The 25677-nt window shown below is 50.4% G+C and overlaps 2 protein-coding genes across 4 annotated transcripts in view; both read left to right on the top strand.

Moving 5' to 3' along the window:
• Positions 1-18025, top strand: part of LOC139258366 (butyrophilin subfamily 1 member A1-like) — a 36033-nt gene extending 18008 nt beyond the window's left edge. Inside the window, exons 8-12 of the mRNA XM_070874741.1 lie at positions 2395-2415; positions 4058-4078; positions 7181-7207; positions 9812-9838; positions 15147-18025. Of these exons, the coding sequence (XP_070730842.1) occupies positions 2395-2415; positions 4058-4078; positions 7181-7207; positions 9812-9838; positions 15147-15673 (623 nt within the window). The 3' untranslated portion in view covers positions 15674-18025. The remainder of the gene's footprint in view (positions 1-2394; positions 2416-4057; positions 4079-7180; positions 7208-9811; positions 9839-15146) is intronic.
• A 6622-nt stretch (positions 18026-24647) lies between these two features.
• Positions 24648-25677, top strand: part of LOC139258365 (butyrophilin subfamily 1 member A1-like) — a 35807-nt gene continuing 34777 nt past the window's right edge. For 2 of the 3 annotated variants that reach the window (XM_070874738.1, XM_070874739.1), the window contains exon 1: positions 24649-24851. The gene's annotated coding sequence lies outside the window, so the exon portion shown is untranslated. Of the gene's footprint in view, positions 24852-25677 lie in introns of all 3 variants that reach the window. The other variant, XM_070874740.1, reaches the window with a different exon arrangement.

Raw genomic sequence — 25677 nt, 5'->3', positions numbered from 1 at the left:
GTTTTACACCCTTCCCCCGCAACCCCGAGCTTACTGTCCACCCGCGAGTTAGGGTTACATTAACAACCTCGCTGCTATTGATTGGAAATAATGATTGAAGTATGCTGAGGACCAGGGTTAATCTGGGGGTGATTGGATCAATGCACAGCCTGTTCTAATACTGAGCTAAATATTCGATGGAGAAAGGGCGGGGGAATGTGCCTGAGGGGGGGGGAGGAGGGGGGGTGCTGTATCAGGGGAGGGCTCGGTGAATGGGACTGAGGGGGGCTGTATCGGAGGGGGTCACGGGGAATGGGAGTGAGGGGGGGAGAAGCGGGGTGCTGTATCAGGGAGATGGGACTGAGGAGGGGCTTATCAGGGGGAATGGGACTGAGGGGGAATGGGACTGAGGGGGTCTGTATCAAGGGGAATGGGACTGAGGGGGAATGGGACTGAGGGGGTCTGTATCAGGGAGAGGGCACAGGGGGAATGGGACTGAGGGGGAATGGGACTGAGGGGGGTCTGTATCAGGGGGAATGGGACTGAGGGGGGGCTGTATCGGGGGGAATGGGACACGGGGAATGGGACTGAGGGGAGGTCTGTATCAGGGGGAATGAGAGTGATGGGGGGTCTGTATCAGGGGGAATGGGACTGAGGGGGAATGGGACTGAGAGGGCTCTGTTTCAGGGGGAATGGGACTGAGGGGCAAAGGGACTAAGGGGGAATGGGACTGAGGGGGGTCTGTATCAGGGGGAATGGGACTGAGGGGGGGCTGTATCAGGGGGAATGGGACTGAGGGGGGTCTGTATCAGGGGGAATGGGACTGAGGGGGGTCTGTATCAGGTGGAATGAGACTGAGGGGGAATGGGACTGAGGGGGGGGCTGTATCAGGGGGAATGGGACTGAGGGGGGTCTGTATCAGGAGGAATGGGACTGAGGGGGGCTGTATCAGGTGGAATGGGACTGAGGGGGAATGGGACTGAGGGGGGGGCTGTATCAGGGGGAATGGGACTGAGGGGGAATGGGACTGAGGGGGGCTGTATCGGGAAATGGGACTGAGGGGGGCTGTATCGGGAAATGGGACTGAGGGGGGTCTGTATCAGGGGGAATGGGACTGAGGAGGGCTCGGGGGGGGGGGGAATGGGATTGAGGGGGTTCTGTATCAGAGGGAATGGGACTGGGGAGGGCTCGGGGGGGGGGGGGGAATGGGATTGAGGGGGGGTCTGTATCAGGGGGAGGGCTCAGGGGGAATGGGACTGAGGGGGGTCTGTATCAGAGGGAATGGGACTGGGGAGGGCTCAGGGGGAATGGGATTGAGGGGGGTCTGTATCAGGGAGAGGGCTCGGGGGGAATGGGATTGAGGGGGGGCTGTATCGGGGGGAATGGGACTGAGGGGGAGCTGTATCGGGGGGAGGGCACAGGGGGCGATGGAGGATTGGGACTGAGGGGGTCTGTATCAGGGGAAGGGCTCGGGGGGGGGGGAATGGGACTGAGGGGGGGCTGTATCGGGGGGAATGGAACTGAGGGGGGGCTGTATCGGGGCGAATGGGACTGAGGGGGGGCTGTATCGGGGGGAATGGAACTGAGGGGGGGCTGTATCGGGGGGAATGGAACTGAGGGGGAGCTGTATCGGGGGGAATGGAACTGAGGGGGGGCTGTATCGGGGGGAATGGAACTGAGGGGGGGCTGTATCGGGGGGAATGGAACTGAGGGGGAGCTGTATCGGGGGGAATGGAACTGAGGGGGAGCTGTATCGGGGGGAGGGCACAGGGGGCGATGGAGGATTGGGACTGAGGGGGTCTATCAGGGGAAGGGCTCGGGGGGGGGGGGATGGGACTGAGGGGGGGCTGTATCAGGGGGAATGGGACTGAGGGGGAATGGGGCTGAGGGGGGACTGTATCAGGGGAAGGGCTCGGGGGAATGGGACTGAGGGGGAACTGTATCAGGGGAAGGGCTCGGGGGAATGGGACTGAGGGGGAACTGTATCAGGGGAAGGGCTCGGGGGAATGGGACTGAGGGGGGGCTGTATTGGGGGAGGGCTCGGGGCGATGGAGGATTGGGACTGAGGGATGACGGGAATTAGAATGACCTCCTCCTGTGCTGTAATTTTCTAGTCCAGAGATCTCGGATCTCGGGGGAAACCCGGGACCCCGAGTTTGAAATTCCGAGGTGATTTACTGAAACCCCCTCACCAATGTTGCCCCTCGTTTTATTTTTTGGTGGGGCTTCCTTTAACTGGGTGTGCATGGCCCATTCATGCTTCTTCCCTGTAGAAGCCGGTAAGGTAGATGCCCGGGACCTCCAGACTGCTGCACGGCTGCTTAACTTAACGGGAACTGGTGTGCGAGAGAGTGATGTTGTAGAACTGGTGCGTGTCGGACTTATTTTAACATTACTCTTTGTCTTTTTTTTCAGATCAACTCGCACAGGAACTGGGTAAGAACTCTGGCTAAAGGATTCTAATAAGTACAGCAAGTGTTGCAAGGGGGATGGAGTATAAAAGCAGGGAAGGCCAGCTACAACTGTACAGGGTATTGGTGAGGCCACACCTGGAATACTGCATACAGTTCTGGTCTCCGTATTTAAGGAAGGATATACTTGCATTGGAGGCTATTCAGAGAAGTTTCACTTGGTTGATTCCTGAGATGAAGGGGTTGTCTTATGAAGATAGGATGGGCCTATACACATTGGAGTTTAGAAGAATGAGAGGTGATCGTATTGAAATATATAAGATTCTGAGGGGGCTTGACAGGGTAGATGCAGAGAGGATGTTTCCCTTCGTGGGGGAGTCTAGAACTAGGGGATATAGTTTCAGAATAAGGGGCCGCCCAAATAAACTGAGTTGAGGGGGAATTTCTCCTCTCTGAGGGTTGTAAATCTGTGGAATTCTCTGCCCCAGAGAGCTGTGGAGGCTGGGTCATTGAATATATTTAAGGTGGAGATAGACAGACTTTTGGGCAATAAGGGAATATGGGGCTATGGGGGGCGGGCAGGGAAGTGGAGCTGAGGCCAGGATCAGATCAGCCATGATCTTATTCAATAGCGGAGCAGGCTCGATGGGCTGAATGGCCGACTCCTGCTCCTATTTCTTATGTTTTATGTTAAGTATGGGAGGTGTTTGGAGCTCTGTATTGTGCTGAATTTAACCCTATTGATAATTTCTCCCAATTTGTATCAAAATGGGGCATAGGGAGTCTCCGCTCTCTTCGGGAATATCTTCACACATTGAAGTTTGCATTGGCAGGGAGCACAGGCTGGTATCTGCAGCCCCTCCACTCCCTCAAAACATGCCTTCCCCACTGGAACTGTGGTTACCTCCTCAGGCAGGTAGTCCTGTTCCTGGGACTATTGCATCACCCTGGTGCGCGGTGCCAGTCTTGGCTCAGTGGGCAGCACTCTCGCCTCTGAGTCAGAAGGTTGTGGGTTCAAGTCCCATTCCAGGGACTTGAGCACAAAAAAGAAAACCTAGGCTGACACTCCCAGTGCAGTGCTGAGGGAGCGCTGCCCTGTCGGAGGTGATTTCTTTGGATCAGACGTTAAACCCTCTCGGGTGGACGTAAAAGACCCCACGGCACTATTTCGAAGAAGAGCAGGGGAGTTCTCCCTGGTGTCCTGGCCAATATTTATCCCTCAATCAACGTCACAAAAAGACAGATGAGCTGGTCATCATCACAGTGCTGTTTGTGGGAGCTTGCTGTGCGCAAATTTCCTGCAGTGACGACACTTCGAAAAGTCCTTTATTGGCTGTATGGTTCATTGGGACGTCCTGAGGTTGTGAAAGTATTTCCCAGCCCCCATTTATACAGCCAGCTGGACAATGTCAGCTGACTTGCTCTGAAACCATCAATTCTGGGTTGATGGTCATGTGATCTGTGTGTGTCATGTGCTGCCAGACCAGTAGATGGCGCTGTCCCATCACATGCTTGCCGTCCTCCGGGGCTCCTGTTATGGAGGAAATACTTGGCTCATCATTTAATGAATTGGGAGTCCAGTGTGTTGGGTAAGGGAGATGGAGAAAGGATGGTTGTGACTCCGACACTGAGTAATTATCTCGTCTTTCCTTTTTGTTTCTGTCCAGAGACCCTTCTTGACAACCTAGGTAAGTGGCTAACTGTGTGTGTCTTCTCTCCCCTCGCATCAGCTCACACACAGACTGCACACATTACACGTCGGGGCTGTACGTGTGGTTCAGGGAGTTCACGAGCCGTAGGTGCATAGCATGGAGTCTCGAGGTCCCAATCTCGGGCCTAAACTGGAACGCATCAAATTCTGAGGGGGATTGACAGGGTAGATGCTGAGAGGTTGTTTCCCCTGGCTGGAGAGTCTAGAACTAGGGGACACAGTCTCAGGAGAAGGGGGAGGCCATTTAAGACAGAGATGAGGAGGAATTTCTTCACTCAGAGGGTTGTGAATCTTTGGAATTCTCTGCCACAGAGGGCTGTGGATGCTGAGTCTCTGAAATTATTCAAGGCGGAGATCGATAGATTTTTGGATATTAAGGGAATCAAGGGATATGGGGATAGTGCAGGAAAGTGTAGTTGAGATAGAAGATCAGCCATCATCTCATTGAATGGCGGAGCAGATTCGAGGGGCCGAATGGCCTTCTCCTGCTCCTATTTCTTATGTAAATCCCTCAATCAATATAACAAAAACAGATTATCTGGTCATTATCACATTGCTGTTTGGGGGAGCTTGCTGTGCACAAATTGTCACGTTTCCCACATTACAACAGTGACTACCCTCCAAAAGTATGTCATTGGCTGTAAAACACTTTGAGATGTCCAGTGGTCGTGAAAGGTGCTATATAAATCCAAGTCTTTCTTTCTGTCTCGCTCGCTCTCTGCCTCTCTCGCTCGCTCTCTGCCTCTTTCCATCCTTTTCTTTCCTTCCTTTTCTTTTGTTTCCTTCTTCCCAAGGCACTACAGGAGGTCAGCGAGTTTATGAACATAGTTCTTTAATGGGAAGCTGGCAGACGTGATTTTTCGGGTTGATCCAGGGTCCTGTGGACCAGTGTTTTGTTACCCGGGGAGTTCGGGGTCTGTACTCTGCTCGAGAGAGAGAGAGAGAGAATGCCACACCCTAACGCGTACACATTGAGCATTTGGCCACTGTCTCGGTAAAACTTCTCATGCTTTGCACCTTCATAATCTGATCGCATTTGGTACTTGGCGAGGCTCGCAGAATGAGCTATTCCACTCTGGAGAAGAGAAGCTGAGAGGTCACCTGACACAGGTCTGTAAGATTGTGAATGAGTTTGATCGGGTAGACGTAGAGAAGATGTATCCAATTGTAGGTGAGACCAGAACTCGGGGACCATCAATATAAGATAAATAATAATAACACCAACTTTTATTTATAAAGCGGCTTTAGCGCAGTAAAACGTCCCAAGGGGCTTCACAGGAGCCTCACAACACGTTCGATATTGGCCATGGAGGGAAAGAGAGAAAAAGCATGAGAGGGAAGTTTAAAAGTGGTTAAAGGCCCAGGTCTGAAACAGCAACCAAGGTGCACACGTAGATAGACACAGGCCAAAAACTACAAAAAGAGAAATTCAACTGACATTGTAAATAATACAATGAGTATACAATAGTAAAATCAGTATCATAAAGATGAATTATAATTAAACAAAATTAAATAATATATACAATAATTATAAATTAAGTTTAAAATGAGAAAATCAGGAATTGAAGCAAATTCTATCTGTTTTTAGCTGTCTTTAAAATTCATTCCCTGTCCAGTGATTCAATTAATCTGGAAAAACCAATCACTGCCCTCCATTCTTGTGACATCATTTCATTTCATTAGGAAAGTCGCCAATAAATCCAATGGGGAACTCAGGAGAAACTTCTTCACCCAGAGGGTGGTGAGAATGTGCAACTCGCTCCCACAGGGGGTAGTTGATGGGAATAGTATCGATGCGTTTAAGGGGAGGCTGGATAAACACATGGAGGGAGACAGGAATAGAAGGATACGTTCTGACAAAGGGTCATCGACCTGAAATGTGAACACTCTCCCTCTCTACACAGACACTGCCTGACCTGCTGAGTGTTTCCAGCATTTTCTGTTTTTATTATCGAAGGATATGTTGCTGGGGTGGGAGGGGGCTCGAGTGGAGCATAAACACCGGCACGGAATTGTTGGCCCGAATGGCCTGTCTCTGTGCGTAAATACTTTGCACTCGGGACGCCCTATCTGCCTTTGGTGGAATGGCAGCGGGGCCCAAAGCAGATCGGGCGCTGGGTGTGTGGCCCGGCCCAGGGGTGAAGTGAGGCTGCTCCGGAGAACAGGCCGGCCCGGGCCTGGCAGGGAAAGCCGACCCATCCTGTTCTGGCTCTTAACTGCTGCCCAACCAGAGCTCACCAACCAGGCTCATCTCATTATAAACTGCCGGATTGTCAAAATCACCTAGCATCTACAGTGCAGAAACATTCGGCCCGTTTGTTCTGTACCTGTGTGTGTGTATAGGCCACACGAGCCACCTACCATTCAATGACCTCTTCCCAGCTCCCCCCTCCCTATCTCCCCCTATCCCCTTCCCCCTCAAGCATGCACCAAACCTCCATCTCAATGCATCAATGCCCCCTCCCTCAATCACTCCATGTGGCAGCCAGTTCCACATTCTCCCCACTCCCTGTGTAACCAAATTCCCCCGAAGGTCTTTATTTGTGCCCCCTTGCTCTAGACTCTGATGGAAACAGGAGGAAGGCCATTCAGCCCCTCGAGCCTGCTCCGCCATTCAGTGAGATCATGGCTGGTCTGTGTCTTAACTCCATCGGCCCGTCTTGACATACCACTTACCCGACAGAAGTCTAGCGATCTCCGTCTCGCCCACAAGTGGAAACATCTTCTCGACATCTACCCTATCGAACCCCTTCCTGATTTTAAGACCTCGACCGGGTCACCTCTCGGCCTGCTCTCCAGGGAGATGAGGACCCAGCCCTTCACGTCTCTCCTGATGGGAGCTACAGGGGCAATGTCCTGGGGAGTGAACTGGGAAGAGGTGATTTCCCTAAATGTTCCTGCAATGGTTTAAAGCATGCCATTTATATTGTACAGCTAAAGCTATCTGCGGGTCCATGGACCACACATGGTCTAATCACGATCTCCTCAGATTTACAGAAACGTATTCGGTATAAGCCCCCACAATTGCCAGGTGTATGAAGCTCGACTCTTAACGTATTGTTTTCTTCCCTTTTTTTAGGCACCATTCGTCTTCTCTCAAAGAAAGGTAGGACACGAGATATTATTTACCCATTCACGGGATGTGGGCATCACCAGCGTCTCTTAGAAATTTACAGCAGGGAAGGAGGCCATTTCGGCCCATCATGTCCGCGCCGGCCGACCAAGAGCTACCCAGCCTAATCCCACTTTCCAGCTCTCGGTCCATAGCCCTGTAGGTTACGGACCTTCAAGTGCACATCCAAGTACTTTTTAAATGGGGTGAGGGTTTCTGCCGCTACCACCCTTCAGGGCAGTGAGTTCCAGACCCCCACCACCACCATCATCATCATAGGCAGTCCCTCGGGATCGAGGAAGACTTGCTTCCACTCGTAATATGAGTCCTTAGGTGGCTGAACAGTCCAATACGAGAACCATAGTCTCTGTCACAGGTGGGACAGATAGTTGTTGAGGGAATGTTTTGGGTGGGACTGGTTTGCCGCACGCTCCTTCCGCTGCCTGCGCTTGATTTCTGCACGCTCTCGGCGACGGGACCCAACCGCCCTCTGGGTGAAAACATTTCCCCTCAAATCCCCTCTAAACCTCCCCTCAATTACTTTAAATCTATGCCCCCTGGTTGTCGCCCCCTCTGCCAAGGGAAACAAGTCCTTCCTATCCACTCTATCAAGGCCCCTCATCATTTTATACACCTCAATCAGGTCTCCCCTCGGCCTCCTCTGTTCTTAAGTAAACAACTCCCAGCCTATCCAGTCTTTCCTCATAGCTAAAATTCTCCAATTCAGGCAACATCCTCGTAAATCTCCTCTGTACCCTCTCTTGCAATCTCATCTTTCCTGTAATTTATTGCCCATCCCTCATTGCCCTTGAGAAGGTGGTGGTGAGCCGCCGCCTTGAACCGCTGCAGTCCGTGTGGTGAAGGTGCTCCCACAGTGCTGTTAGGGAGGGAGTTCCAGGATTGTGACCCAGTGACAATGAAGGAACAGCCGATATAGTTCCAAGTCAGGATGGTGTGTGACTTGGAGGGGAACGTGGAGGTGCTGGTGTTCCCATGCACCTGCTGCCCTTGCCCTTCGAGGTGCTAGAGTTGTCCGGAGGGAAATCTAGCCGCCGTGTTCAGTGTCGCTAACACATGCAGCCAAAATCTACAGCTGCTGATATTGGCGAGCGAACTCTCTCTGTTCCTCTGCTCCTCTATTTAACTCCTGTATCAAGTCTCCTTAAATAAAGGACGGATCGATGTCACTGTGTCTGTCAGTCTATATCTTCAGGGATACCTTCTCGATCAGCACATTGGGAAAGCAGTGTCGGGATCGGTCCAAGTCAGTATGGATTTATGAAAGGGAAATCATGCTTGACAAATCTTCTGGAATTTTTTGAGGATGTAACTAGCAGAGTGGATAAGGGAGAACCAGTGGATGTGGTGTATTTGGACTTTTGACAAGATCTCACACAAGAGATTGTGCAAAATCAAAACACATGGTATTGGTGGTAATATACTGACGTGAATAGAGAACTGGTTGGCAGACAGGAAGCAGAGAGTCGGGATAAACGGGTCCTTTTCAGAATGGCAGGCAGTGACTAGTGGAGTGCCGCAGGGCTCAGTGCTGGGACCGCAGCTCTTTACAATATACATTCATGATTTAGACAAAGGAATTGAGTGTAATATCTCCAAGTTTGCAGATGACACTAAGCTGGGTAGCGGTGTGAGCTGTGAGGAGGACGCTAAGAGGTTGCAGGGTGACTTGGACAGGTTAGGTGAGTGGGCAAATGCATGGCAGACACAGTATAATGTGGATAAATGTGAGGTTATCCATTTTGGTGGCAAAAACAGAAGACAGACTATTATCTGAATGGTGACAGATTAGGAAAAGGGGAGGTGTAATGAGACCTGGGTGTCATGGTACATCAGTCATTGAAGGTTGGTATGCAGGTACAGCAGGCGGTGAAGAAGGCAAATGGTATGTTGGTCTTCATAGCGAGGGGATCTGAGTATAGGAGCAGGGAGGTCTTACTGCAGTTGTACAGGGCCTTGGTGAGGCCTCACCTGGAATATTGTGTTCAGTTTTGGTCTCCTAATCTGAGGTAGGACATTCTTGCTATTGAGGGAGTGCAGCGAAGGTTCACCAGACCGATTCCCGGAATGGCAGGACTGACATATGAAGAAAGACTGGATCGACTAGGATTATATTCACTGGAATTTAGAAGAATGAAAGGGCATCTCATAGAAACATATAAAATTCTGACGGGATTGGACAGGTTAGATGCAGGAAGAATGTTCGCAATGTTGGGGAAGTCCAGAACCAGTCTAAGGATGAGGGGTAAGCCATTTAGGACCGAGATGATGAGAAACTCCTTCACTCAGAGTTGTTAACCTGTGGAATTCTCTACCACAGAAAGTTGTTGATGCCAGTTCGTTGGATATATTCAAAAGGGATTTAGATATGACCCTTACAGCTAAAGGGATAAAGGGGTATGGAGAGAAAGCAGGAAAGGGGTACTGAGGTGAATGATCAGCCATGATCTTATTGAATGGTGGTGCAGGCTCAAAGGGCCGAATGGCCTACTCCTGCACCTATTTGCTATGTTTCTTTCTAATAAATGTATAATGAATCATGAAAAACAAGTTAATCTTTCATTCTTGTTATCCTTTCAGCCATTCAGAGAATTATCAGTGTTGAAGGTAAGATTTGCTGCTCATCTGACACTCCGTGGGTGTAGTGTGTGGTGTGTGTGTGGTGTGTGTATAGTGGGTGTGTGGTGTGTGGTGTGGGTGTAGTGTGTGTGGTGTGTGTATAGTGGGTGTGTGGTGTGGGTGTAGTGTGTGGGGTGTGTGTGTGTGTGTATAGTGGGTGTGTGGTGTGTGGTGTGTGGTGTGTGGTGTGTGGTGTGTGGTGTGTGTGGTGTGTGTATAGTGGGTGTGTGGTGTGTGTATAGTGGGTGTGTGGTGTGTGTATAGTGTGTGTGTGTGGTGTGTGGTGTGTGGTGTGTGTGTGTGTGCGTTGCGTGGTGTGTGTATAGTGGGTGTGTGGTGTGTGTGTGTGAGAGGGAATTTACCACATTGTCTTAGAATCGTACAGCACAGAAGGAGGCCATTTAGCCCATCCTGTCTGTGTTGGCTCTTTTGAAAGAGCGATCCAATTAATCCCATCCCCCCCAACCCCCCCCCCCCTGCTCTTTCCCCCCCAACCCCCTTTAATATTTCTCCTTCAACTATTTATCCAACCCCTTTTTGAAAGTTACTATTGAATCTGCTTCCCCCGCCCTTTCAGGTAATGCGTTCCAGATCACCATAACTCACTGCGCTTCAAAATAAAGGTCTTTTTATCTCCTCCTGGTTATTGTGCCAGTTATCTTAAATCTGTGTCATAGGAACATAAGAAATAGGAGCAGGAGTCAGCCATTCGGCCCCTCGAGCCTGCTCCGCCATTGAATAAAATCATGACTGATCTGATCTTGGCCTCAGTTCCACTTCCCCGCCCGCTCCCCATAACCCTTGACTCCCTTGAACACTGTCTTCTGGTTACCGACCCTCCTTCCAGTAGAAACTGTTTCTCTCTATTTACTCCATCAAAACCCTTTGTAAATTTGAACACATCTCCTAAATCTCCACTTGGCCTTCTCTGCTCTAAGGAGAACAATCCCAGCTTCTCCAGCCTCTCCCCATAACGCGAGTCCCTCATCCCCAGTTTGCACCATTCGCATCCCCGATCCACGTTCCCCCCCCCCCGCCCCTCCTCCCAACACCAGGTGGCGCTCTCTGGCTGCGAGAGTGAGCCGGTAAGATGGTTCCACCTTGGGGAGTTCCCAAAGAGGCTTTCCTTATACGGTTTAATCCCTCCCTCCGTCTGAGTGCCTTCTGGCGGCAGCGCGGCCGAGATAGGGAACTCGCCAGGTGGGGAGTGGGTGCAGTAACCCTTGCCCCCCCCCCCACCCGTGCCATGCATCCTCCGGTGTCCTGAATCTCTTTCCCGCTCGGTTAACCTGAAGCGCTCGATACAGACTCTGATTTGTACCGCGGGAACTTGCTTTAACGGGCGCCTGGGTTCCTGGAAATCAGAGATTCCTCCCCTACCCCCGCTGGCTTTATACCAAGGGCTTTATACAGAGAGAAATTGCAACCCAGCACCTCCACTTCACCCGCAATGGCTGTGCGGGGTTTCCCTTTAAAACCAGGTACTGGAACCAGCGAGGGCCTAGCTAGTGGTGATGGTACCTTCCAGTGGAGTTACCCTCCCCTTTAAAGTACTGGGCCACAGAATTACCCTCCCCTTTAATTTCTTCTTCTTTAGAAAAGAAAAAAATTATTTATGAATTTATATAGCGCCTTTCACGACCACTGGGCGTCTCAAAGCGCTTTACAGCCAATGAGATACTTTTGGAGTGCAGTCACTGTTGTAACGTGGGAAACGCGGCAGTCAATTTGCGCACAGCAAGCTCCCACAAACATGAATATGATAATGACCAGATAATCTGTTTTTTTTTGTTATATGGGATAAATAATTGCCCGGGACACCGGGGATAACTCCCCTGCTCCTCTTCACAATAGTGCCGCGGGATCTTTTACGTCCACCTGAGCGAGCAGGTTTAACATCTCATCCAAAAGACGGCACCTCCGACAGTGCAGCACTCCCTCAGCACTGCACTGGAGTGTCAGCCGAGATTTTTCTGTGCTCAAGGCCCTGGAGTGGGACTTGAACCCACAACCTTCTGACTCGGGCGAGAGTGCTGCCCACTGAGCCACAGCTGACACTATTTATCCATAGTTACCCTCTCCTTTAATTACCTGTGTTGGTAATTATCGCAGTGTGACCTTTGCAAGTGTCCAAGTCTTTACAATGAATTTTACAGCACAGAAATAGGTCATTTCATAGAATCATAGACATTTACGGCACAGAAGGAGGCCATTCGGCCCATCGTGTCTGTGCCAGGCGAAAAAAAGCTACCCAGCCTAATCCCACTTTTCAGCTCTGGGTCCGTAGCCCTGCAGGTTACGGCACTTCAGGTGCACATCCAGGTACTGTTTAAATGTGGTGAGGGTTTCTGCCTCTACCACCCTTTCAGGCAGTGAGTTCCAGACCCCCACCACCCTCTGGGTGAAGAAATTTCCCCTCAAATCCCCTCTAAACCTCCCCCCAATTACTTTAAATCAATTCCCCCCGATTATTGACCCCTCTGCCAAGGGAAATAGGCTCTTTCTATCCACTCTATCCAGGCCCCTCATAATAGACAATAAGGTCTCCCCTTGGCCTCCTCTGTTCCAAAGAAACCAAACCCAGCCTATCCAATCTGTCCTCATAGTTAAAATTCTCCAGTCCTGGCAACATCCTCGTAAATCTCCTCTGTACCCTCTCCAGTGCAATCACATCCTTCCTGTAATGTTGTGGCCAGAACTGTACCTTAGCCCAACAGGTCTATGTCGGTGTTTATGCTCCACACGAACCTCCTCCCACCTTACTACAGCTCACCCCATCAATATATCCTTCTGTCCCTTTCTCCCGCATGTAATTATCTAACCTCCCCTTAAATGCATCAATGCTATTCACCTCAACCACTCCCTGTGGTAGTGAGCTCCACATTCTCACCACTCTCTGGGTAAAGAAGTTTCTCCTGAATTCCCGATTGGATTTATGGGTGACGATCTTGTCTGGTTCTGGTCTGACCTGCAAGTATTGTAGGCAGTGTAGATGGAAGTGTAAAATTACAAAAGGATAGTAGATTAAGTGAATGGGCAAAACTGTGGCAAATGGATTTCAATGTCAGCAAATGTGAGATCATCCACTTTGGACCTAAAAAGGATTGAACAGGGTACTTTCTAAATGGTGAAAAACTAAAAACAGTGCCAGTGCAAAGAGACTTGTGGGGTCCAGGTACATAAATCATTAAACTGTCATTAACCAGTACAGAAAATGATCAAAAAGGCTCATGGAATGTTGGCCGTTATATCTAGAGGAATCGAATACAAGTTGGTAGAAGTTATGCTGCATCTATACAAAGCACTGGGTAGACCACACCTGGAGTATTGTCAGCAGTTCTGGACACCACACATTGGGAAGGATATATTGGCCTTGGAGGGAAGTGTAGGGTAGTTTACCACAATGATACCCGGACTCCAAGGTTTAAATTACGAGGAGAGATTACACAAATTAGGGTTGTATTCCCTAGAATTTAGTTGGTTATGGGGTGATATGATGGAAGTTTTCAGGGTATTAAGGGGAACAGATAACGTGGATAGAAAGAAACTATTTCTGCTGGTTGGGGAGTCTAGGATTAGGGGAAATAGCCTAAACATTATAGCCGGGCCTTTCAGCGGTGAAATTAGGAAACAATTCTACACACAAAGAGAGGCAGAAGTTTGGAACTCTCTTCTGCAAATGACAACTGATGCTGGGTCAATTGCTAATTTTAAATCTGAGACTGATAGATTTTTGTTAACCAAAGGTATTAAGAGATATGGGGCAAAGGCGGGTCGATGGAGTTCGGTCACAGATCATCCGTGATCTCATTGAATGGTGGAACAGGCTCGAGGGACTGAAGGGCTTCCTCCTGTTCCTACGTTCCTTCTCCAGTTAATCAACGCCTCAATTTCAAAATTCTCCCCCTTATTTACAAATCCCTCCATGGCTCTCACCCCTCCCTAGCTCTGTAATCTCCTCTAGCCCCACAACCCCCCCGAGATGTCTGCACTCTAATTCTGCCCTCTTGACCATCCCTGATTATAATCGCTCCACCATCGGTGGCCGTGCCTTCAGCTGCCTGGGCCCCAAGCTCTGGAACTCCCTCCCTAAACCTCTTCACCTCTCCACCTCACTTTCCTCCTTCAACCCGCTCCTTAAAACCTCCCTCTGTGACCCAGCTTTTGGTCACCTGCCGTAATTTCTTCTTATGTGGCTTGTGTCAAATTTATCTGTTTTGTCTTATAACACTGTGACGTACCTTGGGACCTTTTACTACGTAAGAGGTTCTATATAAATACAAGTTGTTGTTGTTGTACATCTTCCCCTATCAAACCCCTTGCTAATTTTCACGACCTCTATCTGGTCCCACCTCAGTCTTCTCTTTGAGAGAAAAGTACATCAACCTGTTCAATTGTTCCTGATCGTTGTAACCTGTCTGTTCCGGTATCAACCTTATAAATCTTTCATGCATTTTCCCCAGTGCCTCGATATCCTTTTTGTAATACGGAGACCAGAAATGTGCTCCGTGCTCCAAGTGTGTGATATTTAGTCACAGTTGCCTCTCCTTCAATATCCAGTCTTGCGATGTTACTCCGAGTCATTACAGCAAGTGATCAGGAATGTTGGCCTTTATTGCAAGGTGGATAGAGTATAAAAGCAGAGAAGTTCTGCTACAACTGTACAGGGTATTGGTGAGGCCACACCTAGAGTACTGCGTACAGTTTTGGTCTCCGTTTTTACGAAGGATATACTTGCATTGGAGGCTGCTCAGAGAAGGTTCACTAGGTTGATTCCTGAGATGAGGGGGTTGACTTATGAGGAAAAGTTGAGGAGGTTGGGCCTATACTCATTGGAGTTGATCTTATGAGTTTCTGACGGGGCTTGACCGGGTAGATGCAGAGAGGATGTTTCCCCTCGAGGGAGGGATCTGGAACTAGGGGGCACAGTGTTAGAATAAGGGGCCGCCCTTTAAAACTGAGATGAGGAGGAATTTCTTCTCTGAGGGTTGCAAATCTGTGGAATTCTCTGCCCCAGAGAGCTGTGGAGGCTGGGTCATTGAATATATTTAAGGCGGAGATAGACAGATTTTTGAGTGATAAGAGAGTCAAGGGTTATGGGGAGCGGGCAGGGAAGTGGAGCTGAGTCCATGATCAGATCAGCCATGATCTTATTAAATGGCGGAGCAGGCTCGAGGGGCCGAATGGCCCACTCCTGCTCCTATTTCTTATGTTCTTGTGTTAGCCTGCCCTTTAAGTTTGACAACCCTACCCAGTGCCGGGATTAATTCTGCTGCTTTCCTTTTTCACCCCTCAGTTCCCGTGACCCTGAACTCTGACACCGCAAACCCCCACCTTAAGGTGTCTGCCCAGCAGACCAGCGTGAGCTACTGCGCAGAAGCGAAGATCCCCTCCGGCCTCGGCGCGCGCTTCGAGACCAGGCTGTCCGTGCTGGGAAAGGAGGGGTTTGCCGCCGGGAGACATTACTGGAGGGTGAAGGTGGGGAATAATTCCACCTGGGACCTGGGAGTGGCCAGGGAATCCGTGGCGAAGACGGGGAAACCGCCACTGAGCCCGGAAAATGGATACTGGACCATCGGGCGGGGCGGGCAGGGCTACCGAGCCAACGGCAGCATCGCGTCGCCAATCGCCATCCGGGGCCAGGTCCACACGCTCGGGATCTACGTCAACTACGAAGCGGGAACGGTCATGTTCTGCGACGCCGAAACGCAATCCCACCTGTGCACTTTCACCAGCAGCTTCACGGAGACCATCTACCCGTTCTTCAACCTGGCCGCATCGAGCGAACCACTGACCGTCTGTGCGGTCCCGCCCTCGTCGTAGAATCTGGGAGGGGTGGGTCGCCCGGCGGCCGATCGCCCCTCCAACCAGGCCTCAGAACGGGCAATTCAGGATGGCCAATAAATGCCGGCCTTGAGAACATAAGAAATAGGAGCAGGGGTAGGCCACACTCCCCCTGAGCCTGCTCCGCCATTCAATAAGATCAGGGCTGATCATCGACCTCAACTCCACTTTCCCGCCCGATCTCCATATCCCTCGATTCCCCCAGACTCCACAAATCTGTCGATCTCAGCCTTGAATGTGTTCAGAGACTCAGCATCCACAGCCCTCTGCGGCAGAGAATTGCAAAGATTCGTAAACCTCTGAGTGAAGAAATTCCTCCTCATCTCTGTCTTACATGGACGGCCCCTTATCCCGAAACTGTGCCAGCAATGCCCACATCCCGGGAATGAATTTATTCTTTTGTAAACGGTCGCACTGCCTCGCGGGGTGATGACGTCGTCCCCTCGGAAGTCACGTGACCCAAATGGACGTTGTTTTGCCCAACGCGTCGCTCCAAAGAATTGGGAGCAAACTTTCCTCTCTCGTACTTGCCGTTGTTCTTTGCCGGGAGGAGGAGGAGGAGGGAGGGGGGCAGAATTGCTCAACCTATTATGGGGCTGCAATCTTCTCCCTCCCTGATTATTATTTTTTTTTCTTCCTTCTTAACAAATCAAATTAAAATTGCCGGGGGTGACGATGCACTCCAGTCCCTCCGGTGCCCACCTCTCGCGGAAGGCCGCGAGCGTACCGGTGGACACCGCGTGCTCCATCTCCAGGGACACCCTGGCTTGAACATAGCCGCGGAACAGAAGCAGGCAGTCGGGCTGAACGACCCCCTCGACCGCCCGCTGCCTGGACCGGCTGATGGCCCTCTTGGCCGGGCCCAGGAGCAGTCCTACGAGGAGGCCCTCCGACCTGCCCGCTCGCCTCGGCACAGGGTGCCCAAAGATCAGGAGTGTGGGACTGAAGTGCAGCCAGAATTTGAGGAGCAGCCCCTTCAAATTTTGGAAGAGGGGCTGCAACCTCCCACCCTGAGCATATACGTGGAACACGGACTCCTCCAGACCACAGAAACTGCAGGCGGCCTGGGAGCCCGTGAACCGACTTTAAAACTTATTGTACGGCACTGCTCCGTGCACCACCCTCCAGGCCAAGTCCCCGATAAATAAAGCGGGGACTCCCGCGTAGAGAGCCCTCCATCAGGGACCCCCGCCTCCTCTGGACAGCAAGATGGTGCACCGTGGCATGTCGGGACCGCACTCCCTGATTATTCGACGTGGAGCACAAGCTGACCTGGAGAACTTCTGCTCCCCCCCAGGCCAGGACACTTTTACAGATTTCTTACTGCCCTGATCACCTTCCTTTCCTCCTAACACCTCGTGAACTCTCCAAGCCCAAGTGCGTCGAAGGGCCAGAGTGTTTGCTCCTGCTATATGTGGTGTGAGGCCTTGCCCGACTGTCTGCTGTCAGACCCCAGGGTAGGGTACTGTAAGGATGACTGTACTCTCGCCTTCAATCCCAGCTAGCGCTCTCTTTTGATCCCAGCCTGCTCCCTGTCCCTCACAGCGTTCCCCTCTCCATCCATTTCCTGTAAAATTGCTCGAGGGAGCTCAAGTGATCGACTCGGCCTCCTCACCTGTGTGCAAGTTGAGACTTCTTGTCTTGTCTCTTCCCCTAACTCTGGGGTCAGCGGGTTGTGGGTTCAAGTCTCACTCCAGGGAACTGAGCCCATAATCCAGGCTGACACTCCCAGTGCAGTACTGAGGGGGCGCAGCTCTGTCGGAGGTGTCGTCTTTCGGATTGGACGTTAAACCGAGGCTCTGTCTGCTATCTCGGGTCCTGTGACACTGCCTGTCTTGTCCTGTCTGAGAGATCTCACATTCATTCTCAAACTATCTATCAGCCAACATTACCTAATAGAATATGTTTAAGCGGTGATTGCAATTCCTGGTATAAATTGGACTCGTGGATGGATGCGATGGAATTCTGACATTCACCCAGCTTGTGGCGAACTCGGCGCATCCCTCCCCAGTTGGTCTGCCCCGCAAACCCCCCCCCCCCACCGAGCCTCCCTTTGGTCTGCCCCGCGATCCCCCACCGAGCCTCCCTTTGGTCTGCCCCGCCCAGGCCCCCAGTTGGTCTGCCCCGCGATCCCCCACCCCCCCACCGAGCCTCCCTTTGGTCTGCCCCACCACCCCCCTGGGCGCCCATTTTGTCTGCCCCCCGGGCCATCCGATGATCGGAATTGTGATCGGAATTGATCTGACTTTTGTATAAATGTGAATTAGCTCTGGGTGTCACCGCGGACCCTGGCTTGGAGTTATGTGGTATCCATGTCTCCATGATTTATTAAAGACATTAATTAGTAAACATAAACTCTGGGCTCTTTTATTTCATACTTGGGATGTGGGCATCGCTGGCAAGTCCGGCATTTATTGCCCATCCCTAATTGCCCTCGAGAAGGGGGTAGTGAGCCGTCTTCTTGAACCGCTGCAGTCTTTGAGGTAAAGGTGCTCCCACAGTGCTGCTAGGGAGGGAGTTCCAGGATTTTAACCCAGCGACGATGAAGGAACAGCCGATATAGTTACAAGTCAGGATGGTGTGTAACTTGGAGGGGAACTTGTAGGTGAGGGTGTTCCCCTCCGCCTGCTACCCTTGTCCTTCTAGGTGGTAGAGGTCGTGGGTTTGGCGAGTTGCTGCAGTGCATCTTGTAGATGGTGCACACTGCAGCCAACATTCCTCGGAATTTATTTTCGAGTATGCAGCCCATTCACAGGTCCTCCCACATTCTACCCTCCGTAAACCAGAGATGATCCAAAACTCGGCAGCCCGTGTCCTAACTCGCACCAAGTCCCGCTCACCCATCACCCCTGTGCTCACCGACCTACATTGGCTCCCGGTTAAACAATGCCTCGATTTCAAAATTCCCATCCTTGTTTACAAATCCCTCCATGGCCCTCGCCCCTCCCTATCTCTATAATCCCTTCCAGCCCCACAACCCCCCGAGATGTCTGCACTCCTCTAATTCTGCCCTCCTGACCATCCCTGATTATAATCGCTCCACCATCGGTGGCCGTGCCTTCAGCTGCCTGGGCCCCAAGCTCTGGAACTCCCTCCCTAAACCTCTCCGCCTCTCCACCTCACTTTCCTCCTTAAACCCTCCCTCTGTGACCGAGCTTTTGGTCACCTGCTGTAATTTCTACTTGTGTAGATTGGTGCCGAATTTTTTAATCTCATCATAATCCTGTGAAGCACCTTGGGACATTTCACTACGTTATAGGGGCTATATAAATACAAGTTGTTGTTGTAGAGTTGAAATAAAGACGCGTTTATATAGTGCCTTTCACGACCACCGGTTGTCTCAAAGTGCGGTACAGCCAAATGAAGTAATTAAGGAACAATAGAGGGTCTATTACCCTACTGGGTGTAAACTGTAAGGCAATAAATAGTGGGAAGGAGATAGAGGAGCACATCTGGAGGCTAACTTCATAAGGATGTAAGAAGGGCAGAGTAGTGAATATGGGGGACTTCAATTATCCTAATATAGACCTGGGATAGTAACAGTGTAATGGGCAACGGTGGGTGGCAGAAATATGTACACGCTAACTTTCATCATCAGTGTGCTTCCAGCCCAACGAGGAAGGAAGCAGTGCTGGATCTGGGCAAGGAAGTGGGATCGTTGGAGCATGCTTCCGTGGGGGAGCATTTGGGTAACACTGATCATAATATCATGAAGTTGGCAGTTATTATGGAAAGGGACAAGGAACAATCAAAGGTGAAGATGCTCAACTGGAGGAGGCCTCATCTCTGGGATCTGCCCAAACATTGGCAGTTGGAATCAAACATTGGCAATGGGAAGCCTTCAAAGAGGAGATGGTCTGGCTACAGAACATATAAGAACATAAGAAATAGGAGCAGGCGTCGGCCACCTGGCCCCTTGAACCTGCTCCATTTAATACAATCATGGCTGATCTGATCATGGACTCAGCTCCAGTTCCCTGCCTGCTCCCCATAACCCTCAACTCCCTTTTTGCTCAAAAATCTGTCTATCTCCGCCTTAAATATATTCAATGACCCAGCCTCCACAGCTCTCTGGGGCAGAGAATTCCACAGATTTACAACCCTCTGAGAGAAGAAATTCCTCCTCGTCTCAGTTTTAAATGGGTGGCCCCTTATTCTGAGACTGTCCTCTAGTTTTAGTTTCCCCTATGAGTGGAAACATCCTCTCTGCATCCACCTTGTCGAGCCCCCTCATTATCTTATGCGTTTCAATAAGATCACCTCTCATTCTTCTGAACTTCAATGTGTAAAGGCCCAACCTACTCAACCTTTCCTCAGAAGTCAACCCCCTCATCTCCGGAATCAACCTGGTGACCCTTCTCTGAACTGCCTCCGATGCAGGTATAATGCCCACTAGGCACATTCCCATGAAGGAGGAAAGAGGGTATCCAAAGCTGGGACTCCCTGGATAATTAAGGAAATTGGGATTAAAATGAAATAGAAAAGAAGGCTTATGATAATTGTAAGGTTCAAAATACAGTACAGAACCAAGCGGAACCTGAGCACAAAAATCTAGGCTGACACTCCAGTGCGGTGCTGAGGGAGTGCTGCACTGTCGGAGGTGCTGTTAAACTGAGGCCCCGTCTGCTCTCTCAGGTGGATGTAAAAGATCCCATGGCACTATTTCGAAGAAGAGCAGGGGGTGTTATCCCTGGTGTCCTGGCCAATATTTATCCTCGATCAGCATCACAAAAACTGATTATCTGGTTATTATCAAATTGCTGCTTGTGGGAGCTTGCTGTGCACAAGTTGGCTGCCATGTTTCCCACATTACAACGGTGATGCCACTCCAAAAAGTACTTCATTGGCTGTAAAGTGCTTTGAGAAGTCTGGTGGTTGTGAAAAGCGCGATATAAATGCAAGTCTTTCTTGAATATAGAAAGTACAGAGGAGATCTATAAAGGGGGAAAAGACAGAGTATGAGAATAGATTAGCAGCTAACATAAAGGGTAACCCAAGCATCTTTTATAAACATATAAATAGTAAAAGAATGGTCAAAGGAAGGGTGGGGCCGATTAGGGACCAAAAATATCTTATGGATGCAGTGAGTTCTTTACATCTGTCTTCACTAGAGAAGAGGGTGCCGCCAATGTAGCAGTAAAGGAGGTGGTAGAGAGAAACTGGGTAGCATAAAAATAGATAAAGAGCAGGTACTTAAAAGATTGGCAGCACTCAAAGTAGAAAAGTCACCTGGCCCCGATGGGATGCACCCGGGATGTACTGAGGGAAGTAAGGGTGGAAATTGCAGAGGCTCCGACCACAATCTCCCAATCCTCCTTGGATACAAGAGTGGTGCCACATGAGTGAGGATTGCAGATGTCACACCCCATTTCAACAAAGGGGGAAGAGGGATAAAGCCTGCAATTATAGGCCAGTCGGAGTAACGGTGGTGGTGGGGAAATTTCCAAAGGTGGTTGGTTGGGGGGGGAGGGGGACCGTCCCAACCGACTAACTTTCCCGAGCGGAGCGGCTGATGGATTCACACCCAGCCCGAACTTGCGGAGTGGGAACAGCGTGGAAAGTCTAACTCGGAGCGGGCTCTTGCTGTGCTATTATTACAAGGGGGAGTGCGGGGGAAGAGTGGGACAGACACAAAGGGCAGAATGGCCTCCTTCCCAGCTGTGTGACTCCAGGATTGCAATCGAGGAGCTACTTTTGCACTTTAACACAGGGAGATCGAGGAGAGGCAATATAAACTAAAGGGTACAATCCTAAAAGGGGGTGCAGGAACAGAGGGATCTGGGGGTATAAGTGCACAAATCATTGAAGGTGGCAGGGCAGCAGTGACAGTTGAGAAAGCAGTTTAAAAAAAAGTTTTGGGATCCTGGGCTTCATAAATAGAGGCATAGAGTACAACAGCCAGGAGGTTATGATCAACCTTTTAAACTACGCTGGTTCGGCCTCAACTGGAGTACTGTGTCCGCACTTTAGGAAGTGATAGGTCCTTACTACACAGTATAAATGCACACAAGGCCCATGCTTGAGAGAAGGTCAGTCTGTGACCTGTCCTTTATTCCTTAGCACTCAAGTGATGAAGGTGGGTGGAGCTTCCCCTTTTGTGCCTGAAGGCCCAGGTTAGGAGTGTCTCCCACCTAGTGGTCAGTGTTCTCACAGTGTACAACTTAGGTCAGTTTATACATGGGTTACAATGCTGGTTGAATACATGACATCACCTCCCCCCCCAAAGTCTTATTGAGATCACAGATTGAGTCTCTCTGGTGGTTTACGCTCCCTTGTAGAGCGCCTGAGTTGGGGCTCCGGTTGTTGGGCGCTGGCCTGAGTGTCTGCTGTTTGCAGTGCCTCAGGCCTGTCCGGACTGCCCACAGTGACTGGGCTCTCCTCCCTTTGGTTCCGGTGTTCGGTCACCTGTGGTGCAGTGAACTCTATATCATGTTCTTCCTCTGCTTCCTCTATGGGGTTGCTGAACCTCCTTTTTGTTTGATCCACGTGTTTGCGGCAGATTTGTCCATTGGTAAATTTAACTACCAGAATCCTATTTCCCTCTTTGGCAATCACAGTGCCTGCGAGCCATTTGGGTCCTGCAGCGTAGTTGAGGACAAAAACAGGATCATTTACATCAATACATCGCGCCCTCGCATTCCTGTCATGGTAGTCATATTGTGACTGGCGCCTGCTCTCGACAATTTCTTTCATGGTGGGATGTATAAGGGATAATCGGGTTTTGAGCGTCCTTTTCATTAGTAGCTCTGCGGGTGGAACCCCTGTGAGCGAGTGTGGTCGGGATCTATAGGCCAACAGGAGGTGTGATAAGCGGGTTTGTAGGGAACCCCCTTGGAATCTGAGCATCCCCTATTTGATTATCTGCACTGCTCGTTCTGCCTGGCCGTTTGAGGCCGGCTTGAACGGTGCCGTTCTAACATGGTTAATTCCATTGATACTGGGATGCCATTGAGGAGCACTTTCATCATTATCGGTGGCGTCCTGGTGTATGAACTGTATACGTGCTCCACGTTAACTCGCTGAACTTCAGCTTCCAGCTATTTCCCCCAGTGTCCATTTCTGCAATTTCTGCAGGTATTTTGCTCATCTCTGCAAACTCCGGCTGAATGTATGCCTCCACGCCTCCAGCATGAGTTGCGGTTTGAAACAAAAGATCCCTTGCCAGTCGATCGTCCCTGACTGCCCCTGTTATTGTCCTTGAGTGCACCATTAACAGGTGTTGATGGCCCCATTGTCTCTTGCAATGGCGTGAATCGCTGTTCAGCTTGCCATTGTCTCTGTCGAACTCCCCCTCTGGGTTCGACTACATGTTGGGGCATGCCTGACTGCCCTTGTCTGCCTGGAGAACTGTGTGCTGCTTTAACAATGTTGAATCTCTGTCCCAACCATTCCTTAACACAGTACCTCTCGTCTGTTCTGCTAGTGGCCATGCTCGCGTGGTTTAAATCCCAGTTTCTTGTCGCCATTGATACGTCCTTACTACACAGTATAAATGCACACGAGGCCCATGCTTGAGAGAAGGTCAGTCTGTGACCTGTCCTTTATTCCTTAGCACTCAAGTGATGAAGGTGGGTGGAGCTTCCCCTTTTATATCTGAAGGTCCAGGTTAGGAGTGTCTCCCACCTAGTAGTCAGTGTTCTCACGGTGTACAACTTAGGTCAGTTTATACATGGGTTACAATGCTGGTTGAATACATGACAGGAAGGATGTGAAGGCCTTAGAGAGGGTGCAGAAAAGATTTACTACAATGGTTTCAGGGATGAGGGACTCCAGTTCCGTGGATAGACTGGAGAAGCTGAGGTTGTTCTCCTTGGAGCAGAGAAGGTTGAGAAGAGATTTGATCGAGGTGTTCAAGATCATGAGGGGGTCTGGACACAGTAGAGAGAGAGAAACTGTTCCCATTGGCGGAAGTGTCAAGAACCAGAGGACACAGATTTAAGGTGATTGGTAAAAGAACCAAAGGCGACATGAGGAAAAACCTTTTTACGCAGCGAGTGGTTAGGATCTGGAATACGCTGCCTGAAAGGGTGGTGGAGGCAGACTCAATCGTGGCTTTCAAAAGGGAATTCGATAAGTACCTGAAGGAAAATGTTTTTGCAGAACTACTAAGGGCGGGGGAATGGGACTGGCTGAAGTGCTCTTGCAGAGAACCGGCACAGGCTCGACGGGCCGAATGGCCTCCTATTGTGCTGTATTCTCTTTGCCTTTGTTACCTCTAGACTTGACTATTCCAACACACTCCTGGCTGGCCTCCCACATTCTACCCGACATAATCTAGAGGTAATCCAAAACTCGGCAGCCCGAGTCCTAACTCACACCAAGTCCCGCTCACCCATCACCCCCTGTGCTCGCCGACCTACATTGGCTCCCGGTTAAACAACGCCTCGATTTCAAAATTCTCCTCCTTGTTTACAAATCCCTCCATGGCCCTCGCCCCTCCCTATCTCTAATCTCCTCCAGTCCCACAATCTCCCCCCCCCCCCCCCCCGAGATGTCTGCGCTCCTCTAATTCTGCCCTCCTGACCATCCCTGATTATAATCGCTCCACCATCGGTGGCCGTGCCTTCAGCTGCCTGGGCCCCAAGCTCTGGAACTCCCTCCCTAAACCTCTCCACCTCACTTTCCTTCTTCAAGACGCTCCTTAAAACCTCCCTCTGTGACCGAGCTTTTGGTCACCTGCTGTAATTTCTACTTATGCGGTTCGTTGTCAAATTTTAAAATCTCATAATACTCCTGTGAGAAGCGCCCTGGGACATTTCACTACGTTAAAGGCGCTATACAAATACAAGTTGTAACCATGGTATGAGTCTAACATACAGCCCTGGAATCGAATGTAAAAGACACAGAAAAGTGTATCAATTTCCCCATTTTTTGGGGGGGAAGGAGAAGAGATAACAATAACAGAGAGGTGAGGGATTGAAAGGATTGACTGCCTGGAGCTGTATGAGCCGCCTCTGCCCCCACTGTGAACATCTCTGGGCTCCCAGTGACAGCCTCCGCCCTTCGTCAACTTCTGACGGATGTGCGAGACCGAAGTGAAAGTAAAAAATAAAGAGCACTCCCTGTTGGGTTCGGCTCGGTTGAAAAAGGAGGAGAAAAATAAAGGTCTCTGAACAGGAGCAGCGAGGGAGAGAGCAGGGAGCGGATGTCCCAGTCGGTGAGTGTTGCTGAATGTAGCGAGTCCCAGTCGCTACATTGGGCCAGTGTGTCAGTTTCCTGGTTCGGCTGTGAAAGCTCTCTCTCTGCTCTGGTACAAGGTCCTGGTGCTGGGGCCTGTGTGTGTGTGTGTGTGTGTGTGAGAGATAGTGAGACAGGATCAGATCCGACCTTCTGGGGCTCAGGGCCGTCTCTGAACCCCAGATTGCCCTCCAAACACCACCCCTCCCTCCAAGCCCTGAGTCTGCATCCAAGGAAATCGACCCCTCCCAAACCTGCTCAATTTAGATTTATTTGATCCAGTTCAGTCAGAAATAGGAGTAGGCCACTTGGCCACTCGAGCCTGCTCCACCATTCAGTAAGATCATTTTTTTATTTCAAAATATACTTTATTCATTAAAAAATCTGTACAGTACATTCAAAGGCATTTCAATACATTTAGCTGCGGTCAGCAATCCCATACACTATTATTTGGGTGCTGACGGCAGTTCCGTTCGTTACATTTCCTTGTTTTCCAGTTCAAGTGCAATTCGGTCCAATACGGGATACATTGTAGTACATTCAAACAAATTACATTTCATGTGTCACTATACAGTACACGGAATGGGTGACGGTACATTTACATTTTTTCTTTTCAACATGCATTTCGCAACAGGCCTCGATTTCAAAATTCTCCCCCTTGTTTCCAAATCCCTCCATGGCCCTCGCCCCCTCCCTATCTCTGTAATCTCCTCCAGCCCCACAACCCCCCCCCCGAGAGGTCTGCGCTCCTCTAATTCTGCCCTCCTGACCATCCCTGATTATAATCGCTCCACCATCGGTGGCCG

The sequence above is a fragment of the Pristiophorus japonicus genome, unplaced genomic scaffold (genome assembly GCF_044704955.1).
Source record: "Pristiophorus japonicus isolate sPriJap1 unplaced genomic scaffold, sPriJap1.hap1 HAP1_SCAFFOLD_946, whole genome shotgun sequence".
Lineage (NCBI taxonomy): Eukaryota > Metazoa > Chordata > Chondrichthyes > Pristiophoridae > Pristiophorus > Pristiophorus japonicus.
The sequence above is the reverse complement of the archived record's forward strand: the minus strand, read 5'-3'. Positions and strand labels throughout refer to the sequence as shown.